At 47.9% G+C, this 14966-nt stretch overlaps 1 protein-coding gene across 1 annotated transcript in view; it reads right to left on the reverse strand.

The window, feature by feature from the left end:
* The window catches only part of ADARB2 (adenosine deaminase RNA specific B2 (inactive)), a 430916-nt gene that overhangs the window by 56971 nt on the left and 358979 nt on the right, over positions 1-14966 (reverse strand). Inside the window, exon 4 of the mRNA XM_045187554.2 lies at positions 1640-1754. Coding sequence (XP_045043489.2) covers positions 1640-1754 — 115 coding nt within the window. The remainder of the gene's footprint in view (positions 1-1639; positions 1755-14966) is intronic.

Here is a 14966-nt window from a genome sequence, read left to right on the forward strand (position 1 = left end):
ACATTTAACCTTCAAATGGCTCTCCTAGTAGGCACTGCTGTGGTACCCAGTCCCAGAGAGGCTGATTGGTGTGAGGTCATATCGCTAGGTGATGGTGGAGCTGAGACTAAAATCTAAGTAGTTGCTTTTTGCCTTTACCACCTCTGACTGTTTCCAGGGTGGTTACATCCTGAGGTGGGCCGTGTCTTTTGTGGGCACCCTGATGCATGCAGAATGGTGCCCAATGTGTAAGTGCATCCTATTAGTATCTGTTGGATGCTGGACAGGAGAAGGGCTGCATCAGCAGTGTGGTTTTGACAGAGAGGACTCTTGTCATGTGCTGTGCAAAGTGGCAGACACCACCCAATATGTGAAAGCAGGGTGAGCGTCATGGCTCAGGTGGATGCACGCCACCAAATACAAGGGTGTTATCAACTAAATGGAATCACCTTTGACTGAGAACATGATCCTTGTAAGGTGACTTTCCTTTCAAGCAGTGTACGTGCTTTATCCTACTCACCAAATTGCACTGGGAGGAGATGGTTTTGCTTCTTTTTTAAAAGATGCCAAAAATGGAAAGGTTAAGTGACATGTCCTCTCTCTGAAATGAAGACAGTGTCCTGAGTGCTCTCTGCATGTCCCAGTGTCCTTGCATGTGACAGCACTGGGAGAGGCCCTGGGGTTGAGAGTGATGGGAAGGTATGCCAATCACCTGGTTTTAAATCAACTTTTACTACAAATATGTTTGGACATCAGGTAGATGGTTCTTTCTGAGGCTTAGCCTCCTTCTACACATGCAGAGAGCGTGTGTGAAACTCAGATAGTCCAAATCAGTTATTCTTACAATAATTCTGTAGCATGTTGTTACCAACTCATGCCAAACTTTGGGAATAAAAACAGTTGAATTCAAATAACCAGTTGGTTAGTTATTATGAATAGGTCAGTAATGTTCTCTATAGTATTGATTGCTTGAATTCAACCATCATTTTCTCCCACGTTGGCTTATAAAAGTGTCCATGACCTTGACCATTGGGGTTAATGGCTTCCTTTGGTTCTATCATTTGTGCCTGAGGATGGACGTCCACCTGTGGGCATTGTGGGTCCCAGCAGGAAGGGATGCATTCAGTCTCCTGTGACAGGATTTTCACAGGGTCTGAACCCCAGTGGGAGGGGCTTATAATTCTCATGTGAATTGGATTTTCTGGACTGGGCTGCCCTTCTGAACACAGAGGAAGCATGTTAAGGGAGGGAAAGGAAGACAGGGGAGAGAACGAAGCCTTGCCTACCAGCCTGGAGTGACTTATCAGGTGGCCTCACACCTGATAATTTTGCAGGTTCTTCCAGCATTGCCCACTCTTCCTGACCAAAAGATGTGAGGAAAATGCCTAATGAGGGACCAACCAGCCAGGTTCTTAGTTTACCTTTCCTGAAAGTCGAGAGAAGCCTGTGCAGAGACGGCTTGTAGGAGGTGTAATTACACAACCACTGGCACTATGGTTTTTTTGCTGGTCACACATTTGCCCCTGATCTCTCTGTGTCTAGTTTTGTTTTCCTTTTCACATCTTTGGATGGGAGGGAGAATCCTGTTTCCTAAGATCAGGCAAATGCTAGTTTCCTCTCCTCGAGATGAGAATCCCACAGCAAAGACACAAGACGTTACCTTTGGTCATGACGATCCCTGCCAGCGCTCTGTGGCGGGCGTGCATGGACGTCAGGCCCACTGTCACCTCACGGAACTTCTGCGTGACCATCTGGGACACAGAGTCGGCAAATTCCTGCAAGATACAAGCACCAGGCTGCTTTGACGCTGAGCGGTTCACGCTCATGTCCTATTCTCCCTCTCAAAGCCCTGTCCCCACGGGCGGAGTCCAGGGATCACACTGTCACATAGTGCTCCACCACCAAAGGCACTGTCCCATGAACCCTGGCCTCAGGAAAGCATCAAACATTGTACTGGATCGACTGTAGGAGGTTCTGATTCTGAGGAATTAACCCAGTTGGCCCCTGGTAGGAGCCTGCCTGTGCCTGAGTAGAACCTCTGCAAGGAAGCGCTCTGTGTCCACATCCTCCCTCTCCCTGCCTCTCAGAGGAACAAGCTCAGCTGTGTCCTGAGGGATGCTTGGGGGACTGCATACATGGGACAATTGGTTCTTGCTTTCTACTTAGTTTTGTAGATCCAGTTTCTAAATACCCCACTCATCTCGGGGATTCTCCTGGCTGAACTGTTCTCTACAGCTCATTCGCAACCTCCTCCCTTCATGTTTCTGCACACACGCACATGCACGCACACACCTGTGCACACACAAGGACACATGCACATGGAGTTAATTCCCCGATGCACGCACAGATGTGTACACGCACGCACACACACAGAACAGTACATACCTGCACACATACATTCAGACAGTGCATCCACAATACACAGGTCTGCACACATGCCTGCACACATAGAGACACACACACACCCCGGCCTCATATAATCCCGATTGTGAAGTTACCCTAACGGGACCTCCCATGTCTGTTAAAGCAGCACATGTGAAATAACATGGCTGGTGTTGCCCAGAGCATGTGGCTTTGCCATCTCCCTTCCTCTGTTCCACCTGGTCCATGGCTCACAAGTTGCACTTTGGCACATGGCCCATTGGTACTTTCCGTGACAGGCGGCTGACAGGCGGCTGGTTGGTAGTGACCTTCATAGGCCTTGGACTCCGAGAAACCTGCTATAGTCAGCTTGGGCCCGGTTTCCTAATTTGTAAGGTAATCCTCTTAATTTCCACCTAATGGTGCTTTTGTGAATATTAAATGTGTTGATGCATGTTAAGTGGTTAGCGTGGTGCCTCTGGTCGAGAGTGCTCAGAGACAATGTCAGCTATTCTCCTTCTTCCACCGATATTGTTACTGTCACCGTCACCGCTATTATTTCCTGGTCGCTGCAGGCATTGACTGAATCTCTATGCAGCCAATCACAACGTCCACTTATTCAGAAAGTGGGCAAACTTTCATTTTCAACAGATCATTTTCTGTTGGAATGGGTTTTCATGGTCCCACCAGGTAAGTTTGGATATTGTACTATAGATAAGAACAGGTCTCAGGTACGTAAAGTTACGAGGGGTGAATAGTTAAAAAAAAAAAACCCATGTTCATGTGAAAATAGGCCTGCCTCCTAGAAACCGGAAAGCTGCCACAGAAGGAGCACGAGGCTTTTTCACTCCTGCTTCTCTGGCAGAGAGCAGGGGAGCTGGGCCAGTGCCCCTTTTCCCAGCGCCTGTGGAGTTTGAGGCCTTTCCGTGTGCTACCGCGGCTGTTCTGGAAACCCACAGGTCACAGGTGCCATGCTGATTGGGCTTCCCTGAGCAGTATGATGCTGTATCACCTCTTGGACTTGACCGTCCAGGCCTGGCTGGCTGGAAAGGCGGCACTGGCTGTGTGGGGACTGCTGTGCATGGGATGTGTGTCTTGGGGGTTGTTCCTGGCTTGGCTCCAAAGGAACCCAGGAAGCTTGGAGAGATGCCTCACCTTGGGGTGGGAGTCACAGAGTCACGGAGTCACAGGATTTTAGAGATAAATCCTGGAGGCTGCCCCATCCTTTTGTGATCTGGAAACTCAGGTCCATAGAGGGTGTGCACATGTCCCTGTGTGTGAGTATCTTGGGGCTGCTGGGACAAATGACCATAAACTGGGCAGCATAGAGCAACAGGAACTTGTTCTCAGAGAGTTTGAAGGCTACAAGTCCACAGTCAAGGTATCACTCCCTCCGGAGCTCAAGGGGAGGGTTCCTCCTGCCTCTTCCAGCCTTTGGGGCTCCAAGCATCCCTTGACTTGTGCCTGCATTCCCTCCCATCTCTGCCTCCGTCTTCATGTGGCTTCTGCTCTGTGTGGTTCTACTCTGCTGTCTCTTCTTAGGATACAATCATTGGACATGGCATCAATGGTCATAACCATTGCCATTGATTGAATGTGCACCAGGTGTGCACACTGGGTGGAGGGTTCACGGTGCCCTTGGAGCCCCCACCACGAGGCGTGGACCTTATTTTTCCCATTGAAAAGATGGGCCCCTGACAAAACAGTAAATCATTCCTCAGGTTGGGAGGCCAGTGACGGGAGTAAGGAAAGGAGAGCCCCAAGACATGGGCTTCTGACTGAGGGACCAGCTGGGAGTGGTGTGGAGTGGTCAGGCTGCCCAGGATCTGAGACCCAGGTGGCCTCGGAAGTGTCTGCGTTTGGAGCAGGACCTCTGAGCACTGCTCTCAAAGGACCAGTGGTGAGACTAGCATATGCACCTCTGTGGCCGCGTCATGGGGAAGAGGGTCCCTGCCTGGGCAGGGGCCAAGGGCACCCTCCAGTCCAGTGGTCCAGAAAGGCCTCATAGATGGTAACATCTGAGATGGCCTTGAAGGGAAGACATGCATTTCTCAGGTCACAGGGTGAGTGGAGTGTCCTTTCTGGCAGGTGCTGTGGCACACTGCTGACTGGGGTCACCCAGCCACTATCCTGCTGGTGTGAACACAGAGACCCAAATAACGGTGCTACCTCCCCTCACTTCATGTGGGTGGCCATCACATCCTGGCGGCTGCTCTCCAGAGTCAGATTCTAGCAGCTTCCTGTGTGTTCACCTCACCTCCTCAAGATTTAAGTGCCTCAGGGGCAGAGTTTGTGTCTTTTGTGTCTCCAGTCACCTCTCATGGTGCCGGGTATCTGCTCCCCAATGTTCCATGGGCACAAGATGCTGCTCTCAACATGCCTTCAAGTGTCCTTTTCCTTCTGTTTAAAATGAGGTTTTCGAGTGTTCCAGAAGCGACGAAACTGCCAATATGGGAGATAGCTTCTCACTCTGTGTCTGCCTGCCCCATAGGACCCTCAGAACAGGACGCCTCAAACCACTAATAATAGAAAACACACAAAAACTCCATCTCATTTGGAAACCCAGAGACCACTCTCCATCACCTAGAGACGCAAAATGGACTCAGTGTGTGCCAGCGCTGTGCACACTCGATCCCATTACTCCCGACAAGGAAGCTGCTGCTGCTGTGATGTTTTCAAGGACGGCCTAAGAGAACCACAAATGGCTGGTGAAGGGGTAAAAATTTCAGGAAAAATGGATTATTTTCTCTCCATCAGTTATCCTCAGTAATTTTTTTCTGACGCTAACACTGTTCCTCTACTCAGGCACCATTGAAGCACCATAGAGTGTTGGTTTAAACAACAGACATTTATTTCTCACGGGTTTGGGGGCTAAAGGGCCAGGTCGCAGCGCCACAGGGCTGGTTTCACTCTGAGTCTCTTGGTCTGGCTGTGAGCCCCTGTGGTCTGGGTGTGCGGAGCCAGCAAGCCAGCTCTCAGGTCTCCTCTTATAGGATGTAATCCCACTACGGGTCCCACCCTTGGGACCTCATTTAACTTAATCACCTCCTTAGAGGCTCATCTATATTTACAGCCACTCTGGGCATTGGAAAGTCAACATGAATTTTGGGAAGACAAACATTCAACCCATAACACACAGGAAACAGGATATCACATGAACACACATCCTCTCTGATAAGGTGCTATGCATGAAGGGTCAAGTGCACCATTTTCTCTGTGTGTTTACTTGTCCCCCCCTCAAGCCCTCACTTCTCTCTTTCCTCACCCAGGCTGGATGCAGAGAAGTATGCTGAACATAAATGTCAAGGACCCTTAAAAAAGAATAGAGGCCCACGTAGAGGGCCCCCTCTGGAGACCTCAGGAATGGACCTTTACATGGAGGGGCAGGGCCATGAGTTTCCCACACGCTGACAACTATAGGCTGTTATTCACATTAACCCGCTGCTTTTAAAGCTTGTAGGTTACAGCAACAGCATTATTTACTCTGAGTAATAGAGAAGGAGAGGAATCTATTATGAAAAGGCAAATAAAACCTGACAATCAATTAAGAAAAAGCAAGGAGTGCGCAAAGCCTTGTGCTTTATATTATGAATAGCAAATGTTCTGCATGTACCCCCAATCAATCCAACAGGCATGGTAGATGCAGATGACCAGCTGATTGAGAGCTAATCCAACAGGTGAGATGGATCCAGGTGACCAGCTGACCTGTATGCCAGTTAGGGATCTTCAGGCTTGGGGGAAGTTCCCTGTGTGAGGGCCTAGGGTAAGGGCCCCTGGAAATCGTGGGTCAGCTTCTCTGCCCAGTTCTATTGCCAGTTAAAAGAATCTTCATATGTAAATAGCCATTATCAGGGTTTCACATAAGGAAGGTTTAGTTTTGTTTGTTTGTGGTTGGTAGATTGAGATACACAATAGGAAGTATAGATAAGGCACCACAGGCTGACCTGTCTTTGTGCCAGTTGATGTTCCACAGGTAGAGAGATGAGGGACTCACCACTCCTGGATTCATCCTGAGCATCTCTCTAAATCCCTGCGAGGCTTGCTCCAGGAAAGGCCCCTGAGCGGTGGCTGGTGGTAAGGAGAGGCGGCTCGGCTGGGCTGCGGAGGCAGCTCTGAACGGTGCACAGAGATGTCTCTCCAGAGCCTCACATCCTTTCCCAGGCACCCCATGGGGTGGGCTGGGTACTGAGCATCTGGGTGGCTGCCCTCTCCCCTCTGAACAAGGCATGTTCCATAGGGACCTTTTGTTAAACATCTCTGCTCCTGAAGCCTCTTTGTTCATTTTTTTAGGGGTCCTTGACATTTATGTTAAGCATGTTTCTCAATTAACATTTTATAAAGGTGAATATAAAAAACAAAAAAGCAATGATCTCTTTCACTGCTCCTACTTTAAAACATAGAGAGAGATTTAATTAGTGGGATAAATTTCTCTCTTGGATATTTAACCAGCATTGCTCTCCAGGACTGCTTCAGAAAGTCTTGCTTGTGGTTTTTTGAGGGAGAATTCATGGAAGGTTTACGTACTGAACTATCACCCTTAGTTTTTCTGGTTTTAAAAGTCAAAGGAAGAAAAATCATGATGACTAATCACTTCCATCAGATGACAGAGCATCTGTTACAGGGGCTCAGGGGGTCTCTGAGGAATTAGAAGTATTTGGGGTTTGGAAACATCCAGAGAAACCCGGCCTTCGAGGTTTCTGCTCTGTGTCCTGCTGTTTCCTCAGTGAAACCACCGGGCACCTGCCCCTCCCAGCCCTGCATCTCCTCCGGCACCACCCTGCTAAGCGATTGGGCTTTAATTAAATGTCATCCATGATTGCAGCTGCAGGTTTGTGTATGTAAATGACATGGCCGTTGATGACTCCAGGAGTTAAAGCCAGACCTGGAATTCATATTGCGAGACATACACTAACTGATTTAACACGGGATTTTTAAATGTTTTAATCACTTGGGATTTAATATATACACTCTAGTTGGATTACTGCAAATCCAACTAATCAGACCCTGAAATAATCTGATTTTTGTCCCCACCTGGCACTTGGTTCATGGTAGATGCAGTGACAGCACTCAAAACAAGCTCGCCTCTGATGATTTTTATAAACTCAAATCCTAGGGCCAGTCCTAGGGCTGTGAGGAGTTCATCCACTCTCTAAGTTCAGTGCAAACTACTCAACTTAGAGAGTAATTTTTGGGCACGTGGGCCAAGCTATACTGTATTGTTGCTTTCTAAATTAATGTGAGACGTTTCCCCCGATGGTGAGCACAGACGCCTCACTGTCGGTTGTGAGCAGCCACATCCGACACAGCCTTTTGCTTGGGGCCTGGTCCAGGCCTGGTGGCAGTGACCATGGTGCCCACTGATATGCATGCCCTGTCTCTGTCCACTGGACATCATAGACGATAGACAAGTAACCTCCCTTGTCTGCAAAGTTCCACTTCTAGGCCCTGTAATGGTTTCCATGGTGATCATGTGTTTCTTCCAGACCCCCAAAACACTTACACTCTGTGTCCTTTTTGGTGCAACCTGGAGAAGTTGTTTTTCTCTCTCCCGTGTATGCCATAAATGTGTGATATACTGTAGCTCCCCCCATTGTGGACAAGGGGTCAATATTTTTATTGACTCCATTGGTAATAAGTAATTATAGCCAATGTTATTGCAAGGTCACTACTTGTCAGATGTGTTCTAAATGCTTTCTGTGTTATTGCGGTTAACCTTTACATAAAGCAGGGGCTCGCGTAGCTCTATTTTGTTAACAATTATGTGAATTGATTACAGAGTAGACAGCCTACGATGTGTATCCTCTGCATGGCCAGTGGTGGAATTGTATAGATATACACAGGGGTGAGAGGTCACATATTGGCAGTGGCTCAGGATGGGGCAGTCAGGGAGGGCTCCCTGGAGGAGGAGACAGGCTTGTCCTGGGCCTGAAGGCCTCTCATAATCTATATTAGCAGGATCAGAAGAGCAGGAAAGTCTTGGGAAGTCATGGACTGAAGTTGTTCAGAGGTTGAACACTATTTCTGGGTCAGGCCATGAGCAGTTCAATACGGCCTGAGTAAAGGATTCATGCGGAGCAGTCATGAGAACTTAAACTGAAGAAGACACTGGAGAGAGCAGAGGAGCTTGATTCTAGGACAAGTTCATCTGCCTCCTCAAGCTCAGTGCTGTCAAGCAACCAGGGACACATCAGCACAGGAAGTAAGTGGAGAGCCAACCAGATGCTCCCTGCAGTGGACAGGAGAGGCCAGACCCAGGGACAAGTGAGAGGCCAGCTTTGCAGTACAGAAAGGCTCTGACAACCCACTTCCCCAATCCCGAGTAATGAGCCACTGAGTCATTGAAACAAATTCTTTGTTAAATATGAAAAGGAGAGACAGCTAGCTGTGTCATTATTGTTGGTGATTTAGTAACTTAGAAAATGCCTCTAAAGCAGGGGTGTTCAACCAGCAGCCTGTGGGCTGCATGCAGCCCAGGATGGCTGTGAATGCGGCCCAACACAATTGTAAATTTACTTAAAACATTATGAGATTTTTTTGTGATTATGTGCTGCAATGCATTTAATGTGTGGCCCAAGACAACTCTTCTTCTAGTGTGGTGCAGTGATGCCAAAAGGTTGGACACCCCTGCAAGGGTCCCTGGGTATCAGGAGAGGGTTTGTGTCTCTCCCACATCAGTTCTGGCCTCCTCCGGCATTTGCTCCAGGAAAATGGGATCCCACTGAAGACTCCTCTTCCTGGAAGCCTCACAGAGCTCCTCTCAGGACAGGCACAGAGGAGGGGTTTGGGAATGGGGCTGGGGGTTTGCAGAGTCTGCAGCGATGCCCAGGCACCTGCACAGAGCCTGGATGAGCCTCCGACCGAGGGCCGCAGTGCCGACGCTGCTCATGCGCAGCTTGCCACTGGCTAGATGTTTGGAACAGAACTGATCAGAGGAGAGAGGGTTTGGCTTTTGTGAAATGATGGGGATAATCAGGTGCTTCTGGTTCCAAAGGTTAAGTGGGGACGGTGGCCTCGTCTTTAATGAGCTGTGTATTATTGTACTTAACAGAAAAACTAAACCAAAACGCTACTGTAGTTTCTGCTTGTGGCTCACATGCTGCCTGTTGGCCTCAATTACCATGGCAAATTACCAACACTATTCAAATAGGAAAAATAAACTTCACACAGCCACACTGAATCCTCAAGGTTTACTCATTTCCAACACTAATATTTTGAATGCCATAAATAAGTAAAATGTGTTCAAATTCGCAATGGCAGTCCTCAGGGTAAAATTGACATTCAGCCAAAGTGGTAAGGATATTAAAATCAATAGATTATGAAGGAGAAATCCTTCAGTAAATATTTTCCTGTTGAAATCCTGTCTTCGGGTTTGTAATGCTGGAATACCAAAAAGGTTAGATTTGCATGTGGGTGGGGCCAGATAGAATCAGGACCATTGCCACACAGTTTCTGTGATCCGTTCTTCAAACTTTGTTTTGTAGCATGTGGGAGTGCATGGTGGCGCATTGAAGTGAAGGCCTGGGGACGACAGGTGGCACTGGAGTGAGGTCCGTGCCAGGTTTGTTGGAGCATGTCCTCCACAAAGTACAGCCTACTTGTGCCTCTCCCCCCAGAACTGGGAAAGCTGGAAAAATGCTGCTGGAATTGTCATCCAGCTACTAGCAAGCCAAGGACTCAGAAATAATACCAGGGGATGGGAGATGCTCTTCCCCAACTTGCATCTCAATATTCCTTAGTGTTTCCATGGAGAAGTCTGTCCCTAGGTCTTGGTTATGACTCCTGTTTGCTGGCAATGGCAATAAAGCCTCATTAATTTCAAATTCAGGGTCTAGGGAAAATCAGTGTCCAACCTCGTAATTCAAATGATCAGACTCTTCAATTATTCTATATCTCTAATTACCCAGAGGCCAATGACAGGTTTGGAGGGAGGCATGAAAGATGAAAACTCTTAATTGTAACCATGGCTTCATGGAAAGAGCCTCAAACTTGGAATCAGAAGAACTAGGCTTGAGTTCTGCCACCACCTTCTCCCAATTGTGCAACCTCCAATGGGCATTAGGGTCTCTGAGCTGTCAGTTTCCTTGGGTGTCAAAGAGATTCTGATTCTCAGCATAGAGACCTACAGCATTCCATTGAACATTTCTGGATATTGTGTTCTTTTTAAAGCTGGAGAGACTGCAGTGTCCCCATAAGCAGTCACATTCACAGGGACCATGCAATAGGAAGTGGAGACGGAACTGGAAGGTCCTTGTTCTAGGTGACAGGGAGCTATGTTAGTGATGGTGCTGGAGCCAGGGATCGGCAGGCTTGACCAGACCTATGTTTTGGGAGCATGGACTGCACTGTGACTGACAGGGAGCAGCATGAGGCTCATCAAAGGTCTTTCTGTGGCTGTGTTCTGGCTTGGGGGTTTCAACTGGAGGTGTCGTGAATCCTGGAGGCTGGAAGGCACTGTACTTTGGCAGATGGCATTTCCCAAAGAGGGCTGTGTTAGTGTCAACCACCCCATCGTTCATCTCACCAGTGATTTCCATACATCCCCATCCAGCGCTTGGTTCTGTGCCCTCTTCTTGGATACTGTCCCAACCATAGAGCAAAGAAGGAATGTTGGCAGGTGACTTCTGAGCGTAATAAATACCATGTACTTATGGCTTGCTGCTGGGTGCTCCTTTTGGAGCCCAAGGAACAGCCAGCACCAACTTGCAGCTGGAGACCAGTCCCCTGGGGAGGTATCCTGCCCCACCCCCATGCTGCCGCACTGCCCATCCAACGCCATGTGGAGCAGAGGGGTGCCATCCCACTGAGCTTGCACAAATGGCAGGCATGTGAGCAAAATGAATGATGTGTTGTTTCAAGTCACTACATTTTGGTGTGGTTTGTTACACGGCAAAAGTGACTAACATGGAGTTAAGACCGTGAGGGGTTACTCAGCTGAGGGCTTAAAATCAGGCGCTCTGAAGTCAGGCTGACCCAGATCCAAATTCTGGGTTCAAATACTTGACAGCAGTGTAATATGGGTGTTATCTAGGCCTCAGTTTCCTCATCCCTAAAGTAGAAGTAATGCTTACATCATGAGATTATTACAACTGAAAGGAGGAGGTGGACATAAGATGCTTAATACAGTTCCCAGCACTGCATACTCAGTATCTGGTACTCAAGTGTTAACTGTTGTCATTATTATTGTCCGGACTTGTACAAACACAGAGTTTCTTAGAAACAATATAGAATACTTCCCACTCCTCTGTCATTTAGTGAAATTAAAGTTTTCCCAGTAGTGGGCTGTTTAGAAAATAAGCTTTGATACAATTAGGCAGGTGCGTGCTGTGTTCAGGGGTGTGCAAGGCAGCTGTTTCTGCGATGCCGAGTGCTCTCCTTGACCCTCCCACCACCCTGCCCACTGACACTGACCTCAGCCCGATGGCTACTCTCCCAGTGCAGTGCATGTAAAAGAACCTAAATAGTGAGGAACTCAGAAAGCTGTGTTTGTTTTAATCCATACCCCCAGGCACAGAAAGTGGTATATCTGGGATCTTAAAGAGAACTCACATACATGTCAACTGCCTCATGTAGTCTTTTTAAGGGAAACATCAGTTTTGGGTGAGGAAATGCTTGTCGGTTGAACTATTTGCTTAATCTTTTATAAACTTTAAATTTGTTATTACTTTTCTAATTTGGAAAACAGTATCTTTGGCAATGATGCATTTGAACTTTAAGTAAATGATGTTTGCATCCATGCTCATCCCCATTGTACATGGTTTTCTGACTTTGGGCTCTGTCCTCTGATTTCACCCTTCAACCACATTGGTTTGTGACCATTGACATGAACTTCCCCCTCATCACATGTGAGGACAAGCATTCCATCTTCTTCACCTTGGCAGTTGCAATGTCAGCATGCACACACAGTGTACAGCACGGTGTGCATTTGCCTTTGAGTTTGCAGGCTCACAGTCTTGAAAGCCCCTGCAGGAAAGTCGGTACAGTGCTGGGCAGGTGCAGTCAGAGCCTTTACTGGGAAAGCTCGCAACGTGGTGTCCTGGCTTCTCCCCTGGACACCACAATGGCCAGGGGAGAAGCCAGAGTGGAAACTGTTTCTCAAGCATTTCCACTTTATTCCACCACTATACCCATCCCCTGGGGAAAAGAATCAAGCACAGTTGATTGAGGAAGACACTAATGAAATACAGAGATGAAAAGACAAGCTCCTCTATATAAAAAAGCCCATAACAGAAAACAGGAAGTACAAAACACTGCATGACAGATGGTGACCAGTGTTTCTCAAGGGCTAAATGCTCCTCAGGTGCTAGGTGTCTTGTGCCTCTTGTTTCCTTGATCTGCGTTATCACCCTGGGAAGCAGGGATGCTTACACCTGATTTTACAGATGAACAAGCCGAGGCTGGGAGAAGTAAGCTTCCTCGTCAGGACACACAAGTCTGGTTAGACTCCAGGGCACATGCTAAACCACCGGGAGGCCTTGAGAGAGACGCTGCAGTGGAGGAGGGTGGTGTCCCTCCAGGAACCACATGTTCTCCGACCACAGGGAACACTGTCACCTGATGAACATAAGTGTAGTCATAGAGATGACACATAGGAAATGTGAAATTCCGCCTCTTACTCAAATGTGGGTTTTATAACTGCCTTAACTGTAACAGTTTAGGGAGCAAATGATGCCTCGTGATTGGAGGACTTCCTGGGGAGGCAGGAAATTGGTCATGGCCACCAGTGGACCATCTTTGGGTCCACAGGCCCTTTCCTGGATCCCCTGAATCAGAATTTCAGGCAGTGCAGCTTGTGTTGGCATTTCCTGCAAGCTGCTCAGGTGATTACAAGGCACAGTGAAGTTTGAAACCTACTGTGACAATGATTCTCTAATTGACCAAACTACTCAGGCTCCCTTGAGCTGTTTTCAGCCAGGCCTGCCTTTTGGGCTTTTTGTGGTTTTCTCTGCAACATCCAATTTTAGCAAGAGTCCAGCCCCCATCCTTGGTACCTGATCAAACTCCTCAAGCCTCACCACCTCCAGGTGATGGCTGATCACATGGCCTGTCTTAAGCAGGAGTCCTGGGAGGTTAGTTTAGCCAGAACTCCCCCTCCCCCATACCCCTGATGTTTCCTCTTAGTGAATTCTCACCCACTGACCCCCATCTCTTCCTCGCCTGTAAATTCCCACTTCCCACACTGTACCTAGAGTTGAGTCTAGTCTCTCTTGCCCTGCAAATTCCACTGCAGGAGTTCCTTCACCTACCTCCACTGTCCCCCCCTTGAATGAAGTCTTCCTTACTGTGCTCTAACAAGTATCATTGAATGTTTTTTCTTTCACATTGTCTAAAACTTGGAGAGGATCTGAAGGACAGAGTGCTGGGGGACAGAGTGCAGTGCTCTGTCTGCAAAAGCACTGAGGGAGAGAGGTCAGGCATGCGCAGGGGTGGCTGAGCTGGGATGACCAAGGTGATCACCCTGGGCAGGCCACTTGCTCCACCCATACCTCCTGGGGTCAGAAAACTGGAGGGACTGACTTCTTAGAAGAGTCATGAGCTGCACATGTGGTGAAATATGAGCCCATCTTCTCATCTTCTCCCAGTCAGGCAGGCCTCCTAGTGCCTGGTGTCTTGCTTCCTCTCCCCAACTCCATGACTGGCCCCCCTTCTCTCTCTCTGGTCTATGCAGCCCTCATTCCATGCAGTGTGACCCCCACAAAATTCAGCCCTCAGGAGGAAGACCACTGTCTTCACTCCTACCTCTGAATATGCTGAAACCAGCCAAGCAAATCTGGGAGCAAGACAGTGAGGGTCTACTTTCGCTGCTCTAAGACTGAGCTCTAAACTGCGGGTCATTTGCTGAACAAGCTAATTCTTTGACTGTGGCCAAAAGGGTCCTTCAATATGTACGATGGGATGGATTTTAATAGACAGGGCTGGGGGCTGGTCATACACGTAAAATCCAAATTTAGAGATATGATGGCATTTTAAATCATATGTTGTTGGCATTTTAAAATTCTACATGATTAATTGCATTAAAGAAACGGAAAATAAAATTTTTTTAAAGAAAAGAAAAAAGTGGGGCACAGCTATGTGAATGGGTCATGCTATGTTGGTGACAAAGGCTTAGCAACACTGGGTACTGACCTTCTTTTTTTTCTTTTCCCCCCATGTCTGATAAAATGGATTACATCCTCCGCTCCTTCCTATTTATTTTGTGACTAGCCCAGCTGCTGTTCAGCCCATGATCACCTCCAGCGGATTGTGACTAGAGGGCCAAAAGGGCTCCAGTGGTTGGGTTACTATAAGCAGTGCAGGTGGACACCCCTTTCTGCTGGCAGGAGGGAAGGGAATGAACCAACAACTGCAGCTGACCCTGGACTGCTCCCTAGGAACCAGGGGCCAGAGGGAAGAGCATTTTGTGATGAGGCAACCACAGTTGAGAGAGACAAGCTAAGTTGTTACAGCTGACTCAGCCCATTGGTAGTAGGGTTAGAATCCAAATCCAGGTGTTTGAATTCTAGTTTAACATCTGGGCTATTGTCCACAGTGTCAGAAGTGCCTTGAATAGTTGAGAGTTGAGGTTTATGTACAGAGATACCTGTATACCTACCTCCTGATTAAGTAAATTTATGGTTATTCACAATTGC

This window comes from Desmodus rotundus, chromosome 4, assembly GCF_022682495.2.
Source record: "Desmodus rotundus isolate HL8 chromosome 4, HLdesRot8A.1, whole genome shotgun sequence".
In the NCBI taxonomy this organism is placed as follows: Eukaryota; Metazoa; Chordata; class Mammalia; order Chiroptera; family Phyllostomidae; genus Desmodus; species Desmodus rotundus.